The following is a 21,807-nucleotide window of genomic DNA, read 5'->3' as shown; positions in this document are numbered from 1 at the left end:
ACTAATATCTAGTCTAGTATAGTTTAACAGATATTACAGTTCCCTAATAATCTTGTTAAAGAGATTATAGTCCTCCTTTATTCCCTTATCCTAAAGGGGTTTAAGGAGGGTGTTAAGGGGGTACTTAACACTCTTTGCATTGCTAAGACTATGTCCTTAAAGTTTGTCTCTAGAATAGTATTCCTAAGAAACAGATATAGAGCTATCTTTCCCTTCCTTTAGGTAAAGTCTAAGAAAGACATTAGTATTAACAACCTTAATTATGTACTTCTGCTCTAATCCCTTAATTAGCTTGTTAATCTTATAGTCTAACTATCTAAAGATCTAGAAGTTATCTATATAAAGGAGAACAAGAATGCCTTTCCCTTAAAAGAGGTAAGTATCGCTAATAGTTCTTGTTAAACTAAGCTTTTAGAGAGTGTCTATAGTATTATAGTACTAAAGAGTAGCTACCTGCTTAAGCCTATATAGTCCTTTCTTAATATATATAATATACTTATAGGCATCTTTCTTAAAGAGATAAGCTCCCTCTAGTAGCTTAATAAAGATCTGCTTATCTAGGTTTAGATTTAGGAATGTAGTCTTAATATTAACTTGTCTCCTCTTCTAGCTAAAGTTAACTAAGAGGGACAGAAGTATTCTCCCTATTGTAGCTCTTAGGGTAGGAGCAAAGGTATTAATATAGTTAAGTCCCTTCCTTTATATAAATCCCCTAGCTGTCTATCTAGCCTTATACTTCTTTATAGTTCTATCTAGGAGCACCTTAATCTTAAAGACCTATTTCCCTATAAGAAGGACTCTCCCCTTAGGGAGGGTGCTAATAAGTTTCTATTTAAGGCATCTTGTAGACTTAAGTAACTTAGCTTCCTTAATAATAGCTTTCTCCTATTCCTTATAGTTAGATCTAGAGAGAGCTTCCTTAACTATCTTAGGATTAGACAGATTAGGATTTGTTACTTTAAGTCCTATCTTCTAGATCTTGCTATAGTCTTTTCTTATAACTAATCTTCTACTTCTTAAGAGTTTAAATATACCTAAGCTTTTAGGACTTACTTTATTACCTAATTTCTTAGGTCTCTTAGGGCTTCTCCCTACTTTCCTCTTTCCTATAATATAAATGTCTAGGAAGGGAGTTATAGTATAATCTTAGAGGTCTTCCCTTTTAGGGCAATTCTCTGCTAATACTTAATATTGTAGCTATATTAATAAGGTATTAGCCTGCTCCTAGAATCCCTTAGGACTTCCTTAGAATCCCTTAGGACTTCCTGTTTCCTTAGAAATATACTCCCCCTAAGCTAGCTAGGAGGCTTCTTTATACTTAATAGCCTCTAGCTAATTAGGCTTAGACTGCTTATGTTAGTTATCCTAGGACTATATGTCCTAACCTAATATTTACTCCCCCTAAGATATTAAAAGGGAGGCTTAGTTTCTCTCTCTCTATATAGTATTAAATATGTTCTCTACTTCTTAAAGATAAGAAGTAGTAAGAGGTTAGGCATCTTGCCCTTAGGCATCCTAGCCCTAATCTTAATCCTTAGTATAGATAGTATAGACTTCCTATTCTATAGCAATAGGTTGCATTAGTTATAGGAAACTCTCCCCCTAGAAGTCTAGGGCAGCAGGTATTATGCTATATACCTTATCCTTATTATATGTTATATAAGGAAAGGTTATAATCTTATACTAAAACCTAATAAGGGCAGATAGTTCAAACTTCTAAACTATATAGTTAGTTAAAGTATTCTCCTAGAATCCTAGATTCTAGTATTTCTCTACTCTAGGATAGAACTTCTATAAATTAGGTCTCCCTTAATTATGCAGATATGCTCTGCATCTAAATCTCCTAACCTTTATTAGATTAATATATAGAGTTCTAGCATTAAGATCTTAATTAAATTCCTAAAGAGGAATCTTATTAGTTAATAGGTATACTAGCCTATTAGTAAGGAAGATTATATATATAACTATAAAACTCTAGAGAAGGAGAGGTAGGCTAGAGTTAATTATTATTGCTCTTGCCTTATTAAGGATAACCTTATTAGATAATTCTACAATTCTATTCTGCTTAGGAGTATAGGGAGCTAAGAAATCCTATCTTAGTCCCTTATTCTCTGCAAATGTAATTAGATTATTGTTATTAAACTCTCCTCCTCTATCTAAGAACTAGATCTTAACTATCTTTTTGTACTAGTTAAATATCTTAGTAGTCTATTTCTTAATAATTTGTGCAGCTTGTAATTTAAGCTTGTAGAAGATAGCCTATCTCCTTCTTAACTTTGCATTAGTAATTATAAGGATGTACTTGTATCTAAAGATGTCTAATAGAAAGATTAGTCCTATAATGTTAATATAGACCTTATCTAATAAGGATTAAGGTATTAGTCTTAGAGTTCTTAATACTACTCTCTATAACCTTACAAGCTTGTATAGCTTATAGTACTTAAGTATAGATATGTTAATCTGCTTAAGTCCTTAGACTTAAGCCTTTATTATACTAAGAATCTTGTTTCCTATATAGCCTAGTCTCTAGTGCTATCTTGTTATATTAGCCTTAGGTATAGCAAAGGCTAGATAGGATATATTCCTGTTAGTTGTAGAAGCAACTTTAGTACTCCCCTTAGGGAGAGAGATAATTATATTCTAGAGGATTAGAACATTATAAGTAGACTAAACCTTGCCTATCTTCTTATTATTCCTTAGAATATATAAAGATAGCTTGTCTAAGTAGACCTTATACTTTAGCTAGAGAGTCTCTACTAAGATAAGGTTATAATTAGAGTTAAGAGAGTATAATACATCTTATAAGGTAATGTTTAACTTATTCCCCTTATACTTTATTATAATCCTTACACTTCCTAAGTGTGTAACTATACTTTGTCTAATAGCTTAAGAGAACCTAATTAGGGTTTCTAGGGGTTTAAGGTCTAAGAACTAGGACTTATTATTAAAGAAGTAGTATAATATACTAGAATCCTAGACAATAGTATTACTCCTTTGTATTCTAGCGGCAGCAATTATTACTCCTACAAATAAGCTGTCTAAATTAGAGCCTAAGCCTGTATTAGAAGAGGAGATAGGCTTAATTGCTGCAGTATCTTTTCCTCCCTTCTTGTTATGTCTCTTACTCTTATCTTAGGACTTCTTCTTATCCTTATTAGATCCTCCTTTTCCTCTATATACCTAGGACTTTAGGGCCTTATTAGGGTACTTCTTAAAGCAATCTGCATTTATATAGATATAATAGGTACACTTAGTATACTAATTATTATCTACTATAGCACCCCCGAATCCTCCTACTATCCTTTATATCTATAGAGGAGGTTCCTTAATTAATAAGGTAATTAGCTCTTTAAGAGTTATGTTCTTAATATAATAGGATTGTCTCTAGCTTCTTAGGTATTCTAGATAGTAGAGGCCCTAGATAAAGAATAGCCTAATCTACTTATTACTAAAGGTAAGCTTTAAGACTAGAATATTCTTAGACCTAGAGTATTATTCTATTATAGAGATGTATTTGTAATACTACTTCTAGAAGTCCTTATAGTACTTCTAAGTATTTATTCCTTAGATCTTAATATTACTAATTCTAAGAATCCTTAGGCTATTATAAATGTTTATAGTTATAACAGGCCTGTAGGTAGCTGCAATAGTATTATATAGTTCCTTAGCTATCTTCTCTATATCCCTAAAGTTAGGCCTTAGAGATTAGTTAATCCTTTTGCTAATAATCCTATATATAATTAGGTTATACTTATACTAGACTTAGAGAGGAGTTAGTCTTAGTCTACTAGTTAGAATAGGTTCTGTTACTAGAGTGTCCCTTCCTTCTTTTTAGGAAGGAGTTAGAGCCTAGGAGGATAAAGCAGTACTCTCCTTAGTTAGTAGAGAGGGATATCTAACTTTAATTCCTAGCTTTAGTTAGGCAGGGCACTAGGGAATGTTATAAAAGACATAGCCTAACACCTCCTTGTCTATAAGGGCTGCTTTAAGCATCCTTAACTAGTCTAAGAAGTTACTTCCCTTTCTTAGGACTTCGTTCTCCTTCGCAGTCTTAAACTTATTAGCCTATATTACGGCTGTTATTATAACTAGCTCTTTCTTAGCTCGCTAGTTAACTGTCTAAATAGTGTATAATAAGGTTCTAGTAGCTACGCTTAGAACAGACAATTCTTCCTTAAGTGTGTAGTAGTTACGCCGGGCTTATAACCTATTGTAATTAGACTTAAGCTAAGTAGAAGAAGACCTCTAATTAGTATATATATATTATTATGCAGAGAGAATTTTAAGTGTAAGATTCTTACTTTAGCTATCTATGTGTAGGAATGCCTTGGCACTAGTCACGTGCACTTCACTAATAGTCAGTCTGATGATCCACAACAGGCGCAACGTCCACACCAACCGCAGTCTTTGTCGCAAAGCGCCCAATCTTGACCCTCCAACTGGTTCCATGTCGAATTCGGGCCCGGTGAAGAGCTTGACGCTAATGAACGCTTCTTCTTGCCCTTTCTCGCCTGCACGACACCTTCTTTTACGAACGTGATAGGTCTGTGCCGCAATCTCTCGTCCGCGGCTTTGACTGCCCTAGTAGGCACTGCGGTCTGAAGGCTCGATGTTGAACCTGGAATCTGCACAGGGGTATGTATTGCTGGAGTGGGCTTTGTTGTAGTAGTTTTCTTGGAAGCTGATGTCTCTGGAGCGTCCTGGCCTGTTTCTCTCGCCGGGACGTTGGTGGCTGACAGTAGGATGTGTGTGGTTGAATGCCCAGATCTCGCAGCTGACCGACATTTTTCCTTCGGGGGAAACCTCCACTTCTTCGGACCAAATATTTTGTGCTTTCCTTTCGATTCATAGTTTTGAGCTTTCGACTCTTCCAGTCTCTTAGTCGTTTCGGCTCGCACTTTATCCATCCAACCCTTATTAAGGCGGGACTGATAAGTAGCAGCAAGTGTAGGTAAGTACTGAATGTCTCCGACACAATAATCCACAAGGATCTTCGACAAAGGCCGTTGATTGAAGACCTCATATGATCCACCCAATTTGGGATCAAACATCCTGGCGACTTCAGTTTTTGTGGTTTGCCATTGATGAAGAGCTGGCCCCGGCAACGCTTGCTCGTTTTTCATACACGATGCAAGACTACAGACCGTGTGTTTGGAGCCCTGCCTCGACGCCAACTCCAGCAGCTGGATGTCGACAACTCCGTCCAGTGTGATACCGAAGAGACCGTGCAGTGCATCCGAGTCATTCCGTACATCGAATAGGTACTAGGTGGGCTTCCCAGATTCCAGAAGATCCTTGAGGCTGATGCCTTTGGGAGTGGCAGCCGTGAATGCCTGCATGCCCAATGTGTGAACATCGACTAGAAAGGCTTGCTCACGAGCAGGGACCCAGATTTGAATGAGAGAAATCGTTCCATGGCGGGACAGGTTCACTCCTTCTATATCAATGTAGAGGTCGCTGAGTGATGTTTCCAAAGAACCCAACGTGCTGATCAGGGACCTCACTGCCTCCGGCGTATCTACCAGCTGGAACCGGGCAGACTCTGTATCGTGAGATCCATCTCTTTCAACCTCCAGTTCCCCCAGGGCCTTGGTGATGGATTGCAAATTGTGATCTGCCATTTCAAACATATGCGGCAAAGGATGCTTCTGTTCAAAAACACCAAAAACCTCGCTTAGGTTTACTTGAACCCTTAAAGCCTTAGGCACCGTTTCACTTAAAGGCTCGTTATTATTATATAACTCGCTCGTTTCAGTTAGTCTATATAGCTTAAGGGCCTCCGCCCTTATAAATAAGTATTATTCTTTTTCCGCTTTTTAATTATCTAGTAGCTAAGAGCACTTAAGGCGGCTCCTTAGCCGTCTTACCGGCTAGCTCTGCTACTTAAGGGTTAGAGCTGGCCGGATGCTCGATTTATTGCCTATTTAATTAAACTAGCTTAAAACGACTCTAGTTTAAGACCTCCTTAGACCTATAGACTATACCGGACTTTCTACTTAGACTATATACCTAACTAGAAGCACTGGGTTTTCTATAGCTAGGGGTCCTATATATAGCGATTTACTCGGCGGTGCTATATATGCTAGATTGCCAACTTCTACTTAAACGTTAACGCAAAACTCGTTTTGCCTTAAGTTTAAGACTTAAAGCATAGAATTACCGCACTTAAAACTAGTTACCTAAACACTTAAAGCGCGCTATGTTTGAACACGATAATAGCTAGAGCTACCTAGCTGCTTAAGGAACTACAAGGAGGAAGTTATAACCCTTTAAGTTACCGGAAGTAACAATAACAGCAACTTAATTTAGTTCGATTAACAACCTATCCTACTAAGATAAGATGTCCGTTACTAGCTAAGCCGAAGGAACTACAGAGCTTCCTTCCTCCTACAACTTAAACCTAACAGTCGCTAAAGGAGAAAGGCTTAAGGAAGATAGGGAAGGCTATCTAAGCCTAATTAGCGAACTTAATCGCATTAAGGAACGAGGTAGCGATGTAGGGGCGGCACTATCTACTACTGCTCGTCTCTTCCCTAAAGGAGATCCTTAGACGGATCCCCTAGCTCTACTTAGAGCTAATATTACCTTCCGAACTCCTACTTAACTAAGCCGACCTGCTGCTACGAATGTAGGCTTAGGCCCTACTCGTTTTAGCGAGTATGTAGCCGCCTTAAGGGAGATAGAGGAATATATTAATCGACTTAAAGCGGACGCTGTCCGACTTTAGGCCGAGAACGCCCGCTTATCCTAGGAGCCTGTTCGAGTAGGATCTGCTAATAGGCCTATCCGGGGACTAAGCGAGCTAGGAGCCGTACAGTTTAAGCTATCCCTATATCGAGGAGATAACCCTAGATACGGCTTAAGTAACGATAAGGGACTAAGTCGTCCTTATCGCTACACGTCTGGAACACTAGGCAGGGATACAACTCCCCTTAATTCCTTAGATACTTCTATTAAGGCTTCCGTCCGGGCACTAGAACTATACTAGGGAGACACTCGAAATAACGCTGCTAATATCTAGGTTAGGTCTATAGAGCGTTACTTAAGGTCTTAGATTGTCCTAAGATAGAGGGGTATCCGCCTATCCGAAGCTAACCTTATCGAATTAGTAGGTAGCTAGATGCAGCGTAACGCCCTTGCTTAGTAGGAGGAACAGGAAGAGACTTGTAGGCTTAAAATTATTAAGGGAACCTATACCTTTAACTTAATGCTCGGCAACCTCGTCTCCTATTTCTAAGATTATTATTACTAAGAGAAGCTCTAGAGATAATACCGAGCTCTTAAGCAAATAGGAGGTGTTATTACCTTCTATTACAAAATCCTCTTTGTAGCTCGCATACTTAAGCTAAGGCCTAATAACTTCTCTAATACTACTGTCTTCTTTAATAGGCTTAAGCTGTCGATTCGAGCAGAGCTTATTTAACATAAGCTTACCCCTTAAAAGGCTAGACTGCAGGAGATTATAGACTAGGCTTAAGCTATCGACGCAGCTAACTAGGAGGTCGTAGATTCTTAAAGGGGCCCGAGAATAGATGCCCCTGCCTTTAAGGAAAACCGCAATGCTCTTGCTAGGAAGGCTTTTAAACTAAGAAGGGTAAACAAGACTACTATAGAGTATGTTGCCGCTGCCCTTAAACACATAGCTAACGACAACAGCTCTAAGCTACTAGCTTAGGAGTATTCCTTAAAGTGCTATAACTGCGGAGTCGCCGGACACACCTAGTATCGCTGTTAGAAGAAGCTTAAGCCAGACTTGTAGAAGAAGCAGGACGACTATAATAGACGCAAGGGGGGCTTAAGCAAGCCGACAAAAAAATAGACAGCGACTTAGATGCTAAGGATTCTAAGTCGTCTGTTGCGTCGCCCTTATTGCTTAGGACCCCTCCTAATACTTAACTTAACTACCTTAACGCTATAGGACTAAACCTTTTAGTTACCCCTAGACGCTTAGGTTTAAGTAAGCATTCTATTAAGGCTAAGTTCCTGTTCGACACTAGGGCTACGCGTATATACGTCTTACGAACGATCGCGGACTAGTTTCCGGAGGCTTAAGTAGCTATAGATTCCTAGACCGTAGTTTTGCCTAACGGCATAGCAATAGAGATAACCCTTAGGGTTAAGCTGCCTTACTAGCTCCGTAACTTTAAGGGGGAAATTACTGCCCGAGTGCTTAATCTCGCTAATTACGAGGTAATTCTTAGCCTTAAATAGTTTAGGCAGTACTACCCGACTATTAATTTCTTTACGAACAAGGTGTACTTATACGACAACGGTGTTAAGTATGCTATACTATGCTCTAGATACGCTCCTAACTTAAGGAGCGTTCTAGTAGATAAGGACCTCTGTTCCCTTAAGGAACTAGAGGACTTACTTAACGTTAATCCCGATATGCCCTTATATCTCTTAAATATAGATAAATACTAGGAGCGGCAGCAGGAGAGGGAACGCGATCCTAAGGACGACCCTATGTCCCTTAAGAAAGACGACGTTCCTCCTCCCTTAAGTAAGGAACCTAGCTTAAGCTACATTATCCTAGACAATAGGGATCTGTTTAGATCTTCCTTGCCTAACAAGCTACCGAAGGACTAGTTTATTATGCATTTAATCGATACCGGGGACTACAAGCCGATTAATTAACAGCCTTACTAGCTGTCTTATGCCTAATCGCTTAAACAGGAGTTTTAAATCGAGGAACTCTAGAAGCGTAGGTTAATTAACAAATCCTAATCGGCTTAGGGAAGCCCTATGTTATTTGTACCTAAGCTAGGAGGGAAATAGCGAATGTGCGTTAATTTTAGGGCTCTAAATAACGCTACCGTTAAGGATCGATTCCCCCTACCTCGGATTTCCGACTGCTTAGATACATTTTATAGTTTAAGGTACTTTACTAAGATTAACTTAACCTCCGGGTTCTAGCAATTAAAAGTAAAGGAAGAGGACTAGCACAAGACAGTATTTAACACTCGCTAGGGCAAATACTACTTTAAGGTAATGCCTTTTAGCTTGTGCAATGCACTAGCAAGCTTCTAGAGCTTAATAAACGAAGCCCTAAGAAAGCACCTTTATAAGATGTGTGTAGTTTACTTAGACGACATCGTAATCTTCTCTAAGACTTTAGAGGAGTACGAAGTCTACTTAAAGGAAGTCCTAGATATCCTGCGATTACAAGAGCTATATTACTCCCCTAAGAAATGCTATATTAGGGTTAAGGAATTCGACTTCTATAGGTACCGAGTAAGCTATAATTAAGTTAGGCCTATAGAAGACAAGATCTCTATTATTAGAGACTAGCTACAGCCGACTAACGCTTAAGAAGTGCGGCAGTTTATTAGGCTAGCTTCCTTCTACCGCAAGTACGTTAGAGACTTTGCTAGGTACGCTGCTCTACTATTAGACCTCCTTAAGGAAGATAACTTGCTACTACGTACTAAGAGGAAGCGCCTTATTAAGTAGACTACCTAGTGCACTATTACTTTTGCGAAGCTTAAGGAAGCCCTATGCAGCGAGCTAGTGCTAATTATGCTAGATACTAAGAAGCCCTTTATTATTAAAACAGATGTAAGTAAGTAGGCGCTTAGTGCAGTCCTACATTAAGCTAACTCTAATAGGAAATTGCATCCGGTTACTTTCGAGGGCCGCAAGCTGCAAGGGGCAGAACTAAACTATCTAGTGCACGAGAAGGAGCTCCTTACTATTAAGGAAGCCCTTCGAAAATAGAACTACTATATTAACAATAGGACTAAGACTTAAGTAATTACGGATTACTACAGCCTATAGTACCTAAAAACCTTAAAGACTCTAACTAAGCGGCTTGCACGCTAGATTAAGGAGTTTTAAGCTTATAATATCGACATCCGCTACCGCAAGGGGAGTAAGGCTATAGTCCCTAATGCCCTCTCCCGCCGGCCGGACTTAATAGAAGGTACCCTAGCTAATATAGCCGGGGAGGGTTCTGCATAGCCTAGGGATTAATTACTTAAACCCGCGGACTTCTTAACTGCTTTGCCTTACTCCTTTAAGGAGAACGCTACAAGGGGGACAATTATACGAGGATTCTCCGAGCGTAAGGTAGTTAATAGAGTAATCTATTTTAAAACTACAGGGGAGATGCCTAAGAACAAGAAGCTAAGCCGCTTAATTAAAAAGAAGGTGTTAGATCTTGTCCTTAAGGACGACCTCTTATATTATCGCGAGGCTAATAGAAGCCTTGTACCCTACGTAGATCCGGAATTCCGGTAGGACTTCCTTAAACACTACTATAATAACTATAGGCACTTCGCACTGCCCGGCGTCTGCAGCATTCTTCGAGCAAGGGGCTAGTAGTAGTTACTTAAACAGGATGTTTATAACTACGCTTCTACTTGCCCTTAGTGTTAAGCTACGAAGAAGAAGTCCCGGAGTCCCCTGCAGGAGCCGCGGTTCTACTAAGCTAATTCTAAGCTTAAGCTATTTAAGCGCTAGGCGATTAATGTTGTCGGTCTAATGCCTATTATACTTAATAGTAACAAGTACATTATTATAGCTGTAGATTATGCTACTAGTTAGCTAGTTGCAAGGGCTACCTTAAATTAAGAAACCGAGACGGTCGCTCGTTTTGTTTAAGAAGAGATCTATACGAACTTTAGACCCCTAAGGGAAGTCCTTAGTAATAATAGATCCAACTTTATAAGCAAGGCGTTTAATATCCTTATAGATACCCTTTAAGCTAACTATAGGCTAACGACGCCCTACTATCCTCGCACGAACGGGAAGGTTAAGGCCTTAAACGGTGTTCTCGGCCGGATCCTCTCTAAGATATGCTATAGTAAAAGCGTACACGCTTAGGACTTGTACCTTCCTAAGGCGCTGTATTTAAGCCGAATCCGGGCCTAGTCCAGTTGTAGATACAGCCCCTTCTTCCTCTTATTCGGCTAGCAACCCCGAATACTTAAGGATTATCCGTACCTACGTCCGATGCAGCTTAAGCCCGAGGATCCTAAATCTAGGCATTAAGTAATGTAGAACGCTAGGACGATTACCGCAGAAAAGCTGCTTACGAAAGCAGTAAGAGCCGGCGCTATTAGTAGACACACCTTTAAGGAGACTAATAGCAAGTTTATTAAGGGAGACTTTGTTCTTGTCTTAAATAAGACTAAGACGAAGCTCTAACCGACCTTCGTAGGTCCCTTTAAGGTAATTAAGCGAAGCTAGCTTAGTATATATACCTTAGAGTCCTACGACGGTTCTGTAGTTAAGTATTAAGTGCATAGTAATCGCCTAATCCGCGCTAACTACACTAGTTTTAGGGACTGGCAGAAGCGCTATAGACAGGAGATTTTACTTAAGGCCGCTAGCTAGGAGTTTAAGGACTCCTTGCGTAATAATCTTACACTTAATCTACGCTTAAGTTTCTCTACTTTAGCGACTATCCCTAAGCAGAAGTAGGACAAGTTGTCTTTATAGCAGCTTAAATAGTTAGGAGCCCTTCGATTCCTTTTAGGGGAGGGCAAACCTTTAGATTCTTTAAAAACTAACGATTAGCTAAAGTTTTAACATAAGCTTAAACTCGCTGCTAATAAGATCCGAAGGAAGTATAGAGATGTTTTACGCGCAAATCGAGACAATACTAAGGAGGTAGAGAAACTTAAGGCTACTCTCGAAAAGAAACATCTTAGGGAGCTAAAGAAGTTAGCACCCTTAAGTTAGCCGGTTATATATCCGGTAAATGCAGCCGCAATATTAAGGGAGGACGCTTAAGTTAACCCTGTTGTAGCAACTGTTCCTATCCCTATAGAGCCTGTTATAGAAGAAACAGAAGAGGAACTACTTGTAATCCCTTCCGAGCTCTAGGAGACTCTACTTAAACCCTAAGGGGAGTCGGGTAATAACGAGGACACTATTATAGTTGTTCCCCGTTAACGACTACCCTAGAACACAAGGGAAGCTTCTCGTAATCCTGCGGTGTAGCTACGAAGGAAGCTAACCTTTAAGTCTAAACGAAAGGTTAATGCGAGAGCCTAAGTTTAATAGATCCCCCGGAGGGTTTTCATTTTATGTTTTCTATACTTAAGGCTATTCCTTAAAGTGCTATTATACATTTATTTTGCGCTAGCTTCTAGCGTCGTATTGCATCGTATGCACAGCCTAGCAGATAAGGGGGCTTAGAAAAAGAAAATTAAGAAAAACAACGCTTTTGGTGCTCCTGCTTAAGCCTACGAATTCTCTACTAATCGCACTTAGACCTAAATTAACCCTTCTTAGCCTGCTCCCTCTTAGCATCTTTTTCCTTCTTAGTAATAAGCTGCGTCTTAAGGGCTAATATTACCGCCTGCAAGTGCAGCATCTAAGGGGTAATGCCTTAATTTGCCCTAAGACGTACTTAAGCCCGCGAGAGAGCTATCTAGACGACTTAATATACGGAGTAGCGCTTGTTAAAGCGGTTGCGGTAGAGCTGCTCGATGTGCTCTGTGTACACGCGCGTGCGTTAGCTTCCTGCAGGAACTATTAGGCCTTCGGCGCCGTATCCTTAACGTCTATTGTTAGCCCGAGGAGCTGTGCTAAAGAACAGGTTCCCCTAGGTAGCGAACCCGCTTAAGGGGAGCACTAGTTTATATATAAGGCGGCCGGAGAAGGTTAGGATTAGATTATAATCCTTAGTTAAGCCCGTCCTTGCTAGTATTAAGGTCTAATCGATAGCGTAGGAGAGTCTCTCTCCCTTGTACATTAGGTCTACAAAGTCCTCTGCCGCATCGAAGAACGGTAGGCTTAGAGATTAACAGGCTAGGGCTAGTACGTTTCGAACCGGAGCTTGAACGGCAGTAGGTATAGTGCTCGGCCGAGGGGGCGGGCCCTAGCGATTACTTGTACTAGGGGGCCCTAGCGCTTAAGTGCCTTAACGATCGCCTGTTAGAAAGAGATTAGGTGCCGGTCGGGAAGGCGTTTAAGGAGGGCCTTATTGCCCGGTGCGGAAGAGTAGAGGTGCGTTAGCCGGACGGGTCGTACGCACAGCTTAAGGGTTGTCGCGGCGATACCTGTTATCTATAGTTATAGGCATTCCTTAGGCGTAGTTCTTAGGAAGCTAGAAGGATAAAGGCCTAGTACCCGGAGATCTACCGAACCCCCTTAAAGGATCTAAGTAAGGACGCTCTAGCCGCGAAGGAGTAGTGTCTATCTCCTTACGAGTAGACAAAGGACCCCTTAAGTTAGGAGAACGAGCTGCGACAGCTATTAAATTAATGTCCTCTATATCGGCAAGATTTGTCCGACTAGTAAGAAGGGGGTTAAGCAGCTAAGTAACCCTACCGGGTCTAGAATCGAATAGTCGGGGGCTAGAAGGCGGCGGGCTTAAAGGCACTTAGATAGGCTCTTCTAGGAGCGGAATTAAGACTTCCTCCTTAAAGTCTACCTACTCGTCCTCTACATCGTTATTACCTTCCTTAGCCTTCGGGCTCCTCTTCTTAGTCCTAGTCTTTCCCTAGAGTTTAGAGTCTCTAACCGAATAGCGATCGTAGTAGTTAGTATAGCTGTAGTTAGCACAGTAGCTAAAGCAGCCTCTACTACTGCGGCATAACTTAAAGGGCCTAGCCTTGCGCTTGCCGGACTCGCAGCTATAGTTGCCTTCTTAAGGACTGCTACCGAGAGCTTAAGTAAAAAGAGAGACTAGACGCTATTACTTGTAGGCCCTAATAAGGTAACCGTCGGACTTACGCTAGTCTAAGCTGCGCAGATCGCCTAGCTTAAACGCTTAAAGCCTATCGATTAAGGCATTAAGTTAGGAAATCGTAAAGGCAGCTAGGAATTGCCGAAGGTACTTAATAGGCGCATTCGACACTATAATTAGACAATACATTACTTCCCTTATCTATGCGTCCGTAACCGCAATGCGATTAGAGGCTAGGTTAGGAGTAAGGAGAGCTTTAAGTCGAGCGCCGACAGAGGCGTGCATAGCAGTGCTATTAATGTTTCCTTAAGGGTTAAAGCGATCTAGCTTAGGGTACAAGCTACGAAGATCCGGAGAGCGGTTAAGGACGTTGCGAGGCATCGTAGGGTCCTAACCTTGTACGGCAGTGCGACTCCTTAAGCTACGGCCCTAGTTCGCTAGTTAAGGGTTGCGCTAAGGGATTTCGTAATTGTTGCTTATAGGGGCGCGTGTGCCTAGTAGCTTAGACCTAAGGCTTAAGGCAGATATATTAAGCTTATCGCGATAAGCATCGTATGCCGACTTATAACCGGTAGCTTGCTTATACCCGAATTTAGTGTACTCTATGCGGTTACGCCGAGACATAATATTAGGCTAGACGTAGAGTTTCCTTAAAGCGAACTTATCTATTAATTCTTAGGTAGCAGCAGCTCGTAACGGCTGCTTCTTGCTGCTTAAGACCGAGCCGAATACTTAAGTTAATATCCTTACATCTAAGTATCCGCGCTTAACTGTCTTAATAGCACTTTAAACAGCCTTCGCAGGAGGGAACTTAGGGGCTAGTTTGCGAGGAGATCGGCGGAGCTGCTTGTCGACCTTGTCGTCCTTGCTCTTATCGTCTTTCTTGCGCTTATCTTCGTTACCCTTCGCTATAGCGACTGTTGCTTAAGGTATGTTGTAATGTTGTAAGGTATAGTAATCGTAGACTATATAAAGGTCTAAGGAAAAGGGAAGGAAAGGGTTGCGGAAGTTAATAAAAGAGAGAGGGTTTAAAAAGAAGAACGCAGTCGCTTTTGTGCCCTTAAAGGGGCGACCTGCTAGTAAATTCGACTACGTACTAGCAGTTACCAGCTTAAGGCTTGTGATAGTACGTAAATTAGATTATTCACCTGCTAGAATTAGCTAGACGATTGCACTTAAGCCCTTACCTTCCGAGCAATTACGGACCTCCTAGATTACGCTCGTTTAGTCGAGATTACGTACACCTACTTAAGAGCATTAGCATATAATTTGAGCCTTTAATTAAGGTTGTTACGAACGCTTAAGGTTACGCATTTACTAAAGGGGAGGATGTTCAAAAACACCAAAAACCTCGCTTAGGTTTACTTAAACCCTTAAAGCCTTAGGCACCGTTTCACTTAAAGGCTCGTCATTATCATATAACTCGCTCGTTTCAGTTAGTCTATATAGCTTAAGGGCCTCCGCCCTCATAAATAAGTATCATTCTTTTTCCGCTTTTTGATCACTTCGACACAACGATCAATAAAATTGCGGGAAGCGGGTAGAGTCGATAGTAAACGGGCAAAAGATTCATGGACAGATGCTTTGATAAGAGGGTCTGCGTGGAGCGGGGTCTGCGGGGATGGTGGTTTCGTCAGGTTACATACATTGGGATTGATGCAGGAGACAATCAGGATTCATTCGGTACACTCAGTCTTCGGCATCCCATCAGGAATGGCCGAAACTCACCCGCAGCACCTCAATTTATCACTACGGACGCAGTAGCGCGAGGGGTGCAGATCATTTGTTTGCATCTGTTTGTGCCACATCGTGCTATTTGCAGTGCACTGACCTGGCACGCTTCCTGCTCTTCTGTGATGCAGCCTTTAACTTATTGTCAGCCCGATGATGGTCATCGCGCCATTGGTAATAGACTAGGGGGGCGCCAGCGCCCTGCTGACCTTACAGCGCTAATCTGTCGGCTCACAGCGCTCAAAGTCGGCTTACAGTACGCTAGTACAGCTTAGTGCGAGTTTTACATAATCTTAGCTGTGGGCTTATGTGTAACCTTACCGATGACCTTATCGAAGACCTTAGGAATGCAGATTACGTTGCGAAGGCAGCGCAAAGCTATAGAATATCTAATCAGACAGAAGCGAAAGTTCTCCACCTTGTCCGCGCCGCGACGCACCACACTTGAGCCCTATGGCGCGAGACGCTCACCGGCGTCTTGATGCCCTGATGAAACGCTCGACCGCAGCAGTTTTCCATTCGCAGGGTTCGGCCCAAGACCGATGAGAGCTACCAAGGATTTCGCATACAACTCGCTGGTTCTGTTCTTCGTCTTACAATACCTACCGGTCACCTTGGTGCTGCGCCACGAGAATCAGCCCAGTCGATGGCGATACCACATGCTACCATTAGCTCCGCACCAGGGACAAGTGCCCAGTCTGCGCCAGTAGAGGGGTGTTGCCGAGTATGTTTTGATGCTTGTAGGGTGGAGCTTGGAGTTTGAGGGACCAGCCGACGTTGACCAGAGCGAGAGGCTTGCCGACGATGGCATTGGCGTAGGCTGAGTAGTCGCTTGGAGCGTAGGGCATGTTCTTGGTCGCACTGTTGATCATGTCGAAGAAGCCTTGGAGGTATGTTGCGGACGTCTCTTGAGATCCTGGTGGCGGTTTCCAAGTCGTCATTCGATTGATGAGCTGATCGAGTTGAGCATTGCCGGATGGCTTACTCGGAGGATCGAATGGCAACCATTTGCTGCTTGCATTTGTACCGGTAGGACCTCCCACCCTCACTTGACGATGGAAAGTGCCGTCTTCCAAAAAGAACTGAAAACCGTAGTCCTGGTAGTTGAGAACAAGCCAGCCAAAGACTGGGCTTTCATGCATGTCACCGTTTGTCTCGTGCCAGGACGGAGTGGGTCCGTCCGTGTTGGGGTTGAGGAAGGACGCATTTATTCTGGCCTCCTGATTGATCGCGGGCGTGAGCTGAAGAAACCGGCACAGTGGCCATTGTCCGGCGTTGACGGCAGGCTCCTGGAAGACTGTGTTCAGGCGGCTGCTGTCGCCGATTGTGTCCGGGGAAAGGAAATCGCTCAAGCAAGGATAGAACGAAGCTGATGCGTCCTCTGGCTTCGGTGCCCTCCGAGCAGGTCGAGGCTGAAAAACGCAAACCGCTTCGCCAAATTTATCGATGATGTTGAGCTTCGTGAACATCATCTGACCGTGCGTGACACCTTTGAAGGGCACGCCTGGATATTTGTCAAAGGTCAGTAGATTCGCATACGGTGTCAGACCACTCTCGGCTCCAATGAGCTCGACCATGGATCGATTGTCTCCGTCCACTGGGTCATCAATCGCGGCACATTTAGTGATTGCCACATTCATACTCTGCACACCTCCACCCTGCTTTCGAAAGGTGGGTTTGACGTGAGCGCCCTCGTATTTGGTGAGTAGATGATCTGTGAGGCCTGAAAGCTGCGCCGAGATGAATTTCAACTGCTTCAGCGCCTTCCCGCTGTCCTTTTTGAGGGCTGCCACTTCATCCTTACTCAACCCGGCAGCTTCAAGCTCGGGTCCAGAATTGTCCAAGACTTGGCGGACGGCATCTTCAATAGAGAACACGGGCTGAGGCGTGAGGATGACCCTGCCGCTGAGGACTCTGACGTCTTTCTGATCCGCTGCTTGCAAAGGCTCGGACAACCCATATCGAACTTGTGAGTGGGGCTGACCGACGGGACTTTTCCGAACACTGACGGTCCACTTCTTGCGCTCAATATGGAAATACTGTGCTTCCTACTCGATGAACAAAGGTTGGAATGGATTGACATTTCCCCATTGTTTATGTCCTTTGGTCTTGCCGTCGACGTTCACAGCAATGTCGTTGATGAATTCGGCCAGTAGCGTCTGACACGCCGACTACAGCTTGTTTGGCAAGGGATTGATAGCCTGACCCATAAAGTCTTTGGCAATCTGAACGAACTTGTTGTCGGGCATCTTGATCTGCTTCTCATCACGGACTGGGAGTACGTCCATGAAGTCTGGCGCGAACCCGGGGTCCAGCCCAGCGATGCACAGGGTCGGATCTTTCCGCTTGTAGAATGGTGCTTTGGCGGCTTGTTTGCAGGGCACTTGGTTTTGGAGTGCTGTCCCGGTTGGTTGATTGACTGCGTAATTGTGTTGACCAACCTCTCCAAGGTTACGGCTTTGCGTTTCAACGTCGCAACACGATTTTTGGCATCGCTAATGACGCTGTTCTGGTCATTGGCGCGATTGCTCAAGAACTGCCACCACTCGGAGAAGAGCTCCCATCTTGTGTCCCGAAGTTTCTCATTCGCAGCATCTAACTTGCTCTGCTCGTTCAGGAGTGCCAGAGTCTTCCGCTGAGCATCGTTCGGCATCAATGGTGGTTTGTCCGAAGATGTCTTTCCATCAAAGTGCCATTCATTGCCGCCGCTATTTGAAGCAAAGTTGTTCGTGTAGAGAATATCTTGAGCTCGGATTTTGGAGTCGTATGTGTCATCTTGAGCATACAGCAGAGATGCCATATCGACAATGCTTTCCACAACGTCATGCGCTCCTTGGCCAAAGATGGTTTCGGCATCGTCGGCGCTGTCCGCATCATGGGCATCCAGAAAGGTCCAAATGCCATCCAGTGGAGTCGTGCCAATTGAGACCGGCTCCATCTTTGTAGTAGTGCTGAGCTTTTTGGCGGCCTCATCAGCCTTACTCGGAGGCTTTCCGTTGAAGTCGTACTTCACATTGTAGACTGCGCCATGACAGAGGACATCGAATGCATCATTGCTCGCCAAGAGATCGGAAACTCGCTATTTCTCTGCCGGGTCTGCGCTAGTAGCACTGTTGAGAGAGAGGAAGAGGCTCTGAAGTCTGCTACTCAGCCGAGCGCCAGTCTTTGGAAGAGGAGAATCCTGGGTCTCGGAATGCCAGCCCAGTACAAAGTAGCTCGCATTGGCCTTGTCAAGATACAGCCAGTCGTTGTTTCCAGCTTTCTTGTATCGGAACGAGTCGATGATGGAGAATACTTTGCTGTTGTGCGGGACATAGTCCGGAAAGAGTGGATTGGAGGAGTTCATCACCGTCAATGGTACGGTCGGCGATGCCGTCGCTGTCCACCCTCTTTCGACATTCGGATCGAAGCCGGCGTGCGCACTTTTCTTACCCAGAAAGGTCTCGGACTGCATTTGAAACCCATCAGGTCGTGCACTGTCGGGTGCTTTGCCAGGCTCGAAACCGCTGCCGGTGACAAACGGCACACAGTCGACTTCGAGATCGGCTGAGTTCTCAATGCCACCAATGTTACGCACAGCGTTACTCTCCACGACCCAGGATTGATATTCCGGAAGCCCACTGCCTTGCGGCTGGGCTGAGCCCAAGTCGAGTCGCCGGACCACCAGCCATCTGTTGGGCACGGTTCGAAAGCTCGGATTCAGAGTTGGCGTTCCGGAAGGTCGGACGTCCTTGTCATTCTTGTTCTCGTAGCTATCCGCGCTGGTCTGCGCGGATCGATATAGGCGTGGTAGACTCCAGTGGACGTAGTTGCCAAGCCGGTTTCTTCGCAATTCAGACGGCTGCTTCGCTAGATTTGAGATGCGCGGATTGTTGCTGGCTGGCGCAGTAAGGTGAAAATCGATATGATCAAGCACATCGTGCTGTATCAGTGCGTTGTGAAGCTGCAGGCCAACGTAGTTTGGCTGCGTGAGCGGCGCCAGTCTTGAGCGAGGAGAGGCCTCAGTACCAGCTTCCGCACATTTTTTACTCAGTGCGTAGGCAGTCACGTCGACTGGTATACACATGGCATTGCCCATGGCGACTCAGTTTCTCGGGGCTTGTAGGTCGATCCAGTTCTCGTCGCTGTCCTCGTCTTGGGTCAGTGCCTCCGGCAGGAAATAGCATAGGCTAGCATTCACGGCGCATTCAGGTAACCGGACCATAGAGTACGCCAACTTGCTCGAGAATCTTGATCCAAGGGCATCTGCGCGGACATTCACTCGTCGGTTAGCGACATCGCTAGATTCGACCTTGGTCCCGGCCTGCAGCTGGCATACGAGGCCAGGCCAGCTCCACGCATGATGGGTGCGTATCACGAGCACGTCTCCGGAAATCGATAGCATGTTGCAGCTTCTCAGCCAGCCTCGAGCACAGCCAGTTGTCGTGTCGTGGTCTGATCGGCCTCCTTGAAGCTCGAGCTGTAAGGATGCGTCCGGTTAAGGTGCGGCGTGACTTGAGCGCTTGGACCATGTTGTCGCCATTAGCGTGTGCAATGGTGGAAGTTTAATGTCATGTCGATTTATAGTGTTGTTCGGTTAAGCGGTGCTGCTGTGAGTCGTCGCGTTCGTGGTGCCGGCGCGTTGTTAGTAGTGTTGTTGTTGCGTGTTCAGCTCGTTGCGTGTGTATCGTTGTATTTACTACTACTACCACTATAGAGTTGTCTATATCCTTAGAACGTTAGCGTGTTAGTCGCTACCACCGCAACATAATAGTGCTTACCGCCTTAGCCGTGAGCATACTTAAAGATTATGCTCGTCGCATGCTACTAGGAGGTATCCGGACGGTATATACGGAGACTAAGCGTAGTAAGCGATTTACGTTCGACCTCCTTCGCAATTACACATACTTATATCGATACACGCGTTGCAGTCCGAGGGCGTTCGATGCTATATATTAGCTCGTGCACCCTTATCTAAGAAGTGTGCGCAGAGGGCTAATTAGCAAGCCTTAGAGGGTGTTAATCTTCCTGCATATAGTTACGCATAACGATCGATATCGCGATATCGCCAAGGACTTCTAGCATTTACCGTCGACTATTAGACCGATCTTCTATTAAGTGCTAGACGCCGTGTGCCGTGTTTATTAAGAGGTAGTAAGGCCTGCGAAGGTTAAGGATTGTTAGCATATCTAGTTAAGGGGATACAAGTATTCGCCGTAGTTTAACGACTGCGTTAGAGCATTAGATGGCTCTTACATCTTCGCATACGTAAAGGGCGAGCAGGCTCCCTTCCGCAACCGCAAGGGAACCCTTACGCAGAACGTGTTAGCAGTAGTCGACATAAACATGCGGTTTACGTTTATACTAGCTAGCTAGGAAGGCTCTGCATACGACGGTCGTGTGTTAAACAATGCACGCTCCTCGCACGGCTTTAGCGCACCGGATAGCTGTTATTATCTCGCAGATGCTGGTTATTTAAATACCGACCAAACTATAGTGCTATATCGTAGTATGCGTTACTATCTTAGGGAGCAATACCTAGCTAACATAAAGCCTAAGAACCCTAAGGAGCTGTTTAATCTGCAGCATTCGTCGCTAAGGAATGTTATAGAGCGAGCGTTCGGTATGTTAAAGAAGCGCTTCCGCATCTTTAAGATAGGCCCGCCGTTCGATATAGCTACGCAGGTGCAGCTGGTGTATGCCTATGTCGCTCTTTACAATGTGTTGCTCGGTTTTAGTCGCACGCTGCAGGTAGAGCTAGTAGAAGATAACACGAATTATCGGCCGCTTGACGACGAGGTAGCGCAGCGCGATAAGGATATAGCTCCGAGGACGACGATAACTATAAAGCGTAACTAGTTAGCAAGGGACATATAGGCGTCGTATAAGGAGTATCTAGTAGAGGGTGTCGTTAATAGTAATAATTAAAGAGTAGTAAATCGACGAAGTAATGTTAAGAAGTCGAGAATTAAGGGTGGAATTTAGTTAATTTAGAAGGCGGGAGTGCGTTGTGGTAGCTGTCTATTACTCTTCGGAAGGGTGCTAAAAAAGGGGTGTTTTTTAGTGTAATTTGCTATAAAGTAGGGCTATACTACGAATTCTAACGGACAATCTTTACAACTTCTGCTTCTCTTTTCCCGCTAAGACGCGCGTGCGGATTTCTCGAATTAGGCTGACTTATTATCGACCTTACCGTCCTTACTTCCTTCTTCCGCACCGCTCGACGTCCTTCTTCTACTAACAACACTACTACTAGCCCTGCTAGCCCTCTTAAACTCGTACTAGCCCTTTAACTTATCCACCGCTTAGAACACGAACGCCTCCTTGTAATCCGGATCTAGCACGTCGCACTAATACTCCAGCATTCCGATCTCCTTTATGCGCTAATAAACGAGCACTCGCTGCTGCGGCTTCAGTTCTTCGCACGGCTTTATATCTAGTAAGAACACCGCCTTTAA

At 43.9% G+C, this 21,807-nt stretch overlaps 1 protein-coding gene across 1 annotated transcript; it reads right to left on the bottom strand.

The window, feature by feature from the left end:
* Nucleotides 1–16,038: 16,038 nt before the first annotated feature.
* MYCGRDRAFT_97171 (uncharacterized protein) lies at nucleotides 16,039–19,881 on the bottom strand (the record flags this gene model as incomplete). The annotated part of the gene is made up of 4 exons (XM_003847959.1): nucleotides 16,039–17,418; nucleotides 17,577–18,391; nucleotides 18,482–19,423; nucleotides 19,689–19,881. The coding sequence occupies 4 exons, from the start codon at nucleotides 19,879–19,881 to the stop codon at nucleotides 16,039–16,041; spliced, it is 3,330 nt and encodes a 1,109-aa protein (XP_003848007.1).
* Nucleotides 19,882–21,807: the final 1,926 nt, after the last annotated feature.

Source organism: Zymoseptoria tritici, chromosome 12 (assembly GCF_000219625.1).
Source record: "Zymoseptoria tritici IPO323 chromosome 12, whole genome shotgun sequence".
Taxonomy (NCBI): Eukaryota; Fungi; Ascomycota; class Dothideomycetes; order Mycosphaerellales; family Mycosphaerellaceae; genus Zymoseptoria; species Zymoseptoria tritici.
Note: the sequence above shows the minus strand (reverse complement) of the source record. Positions and strands in the feature narration are given on the sequence as shown.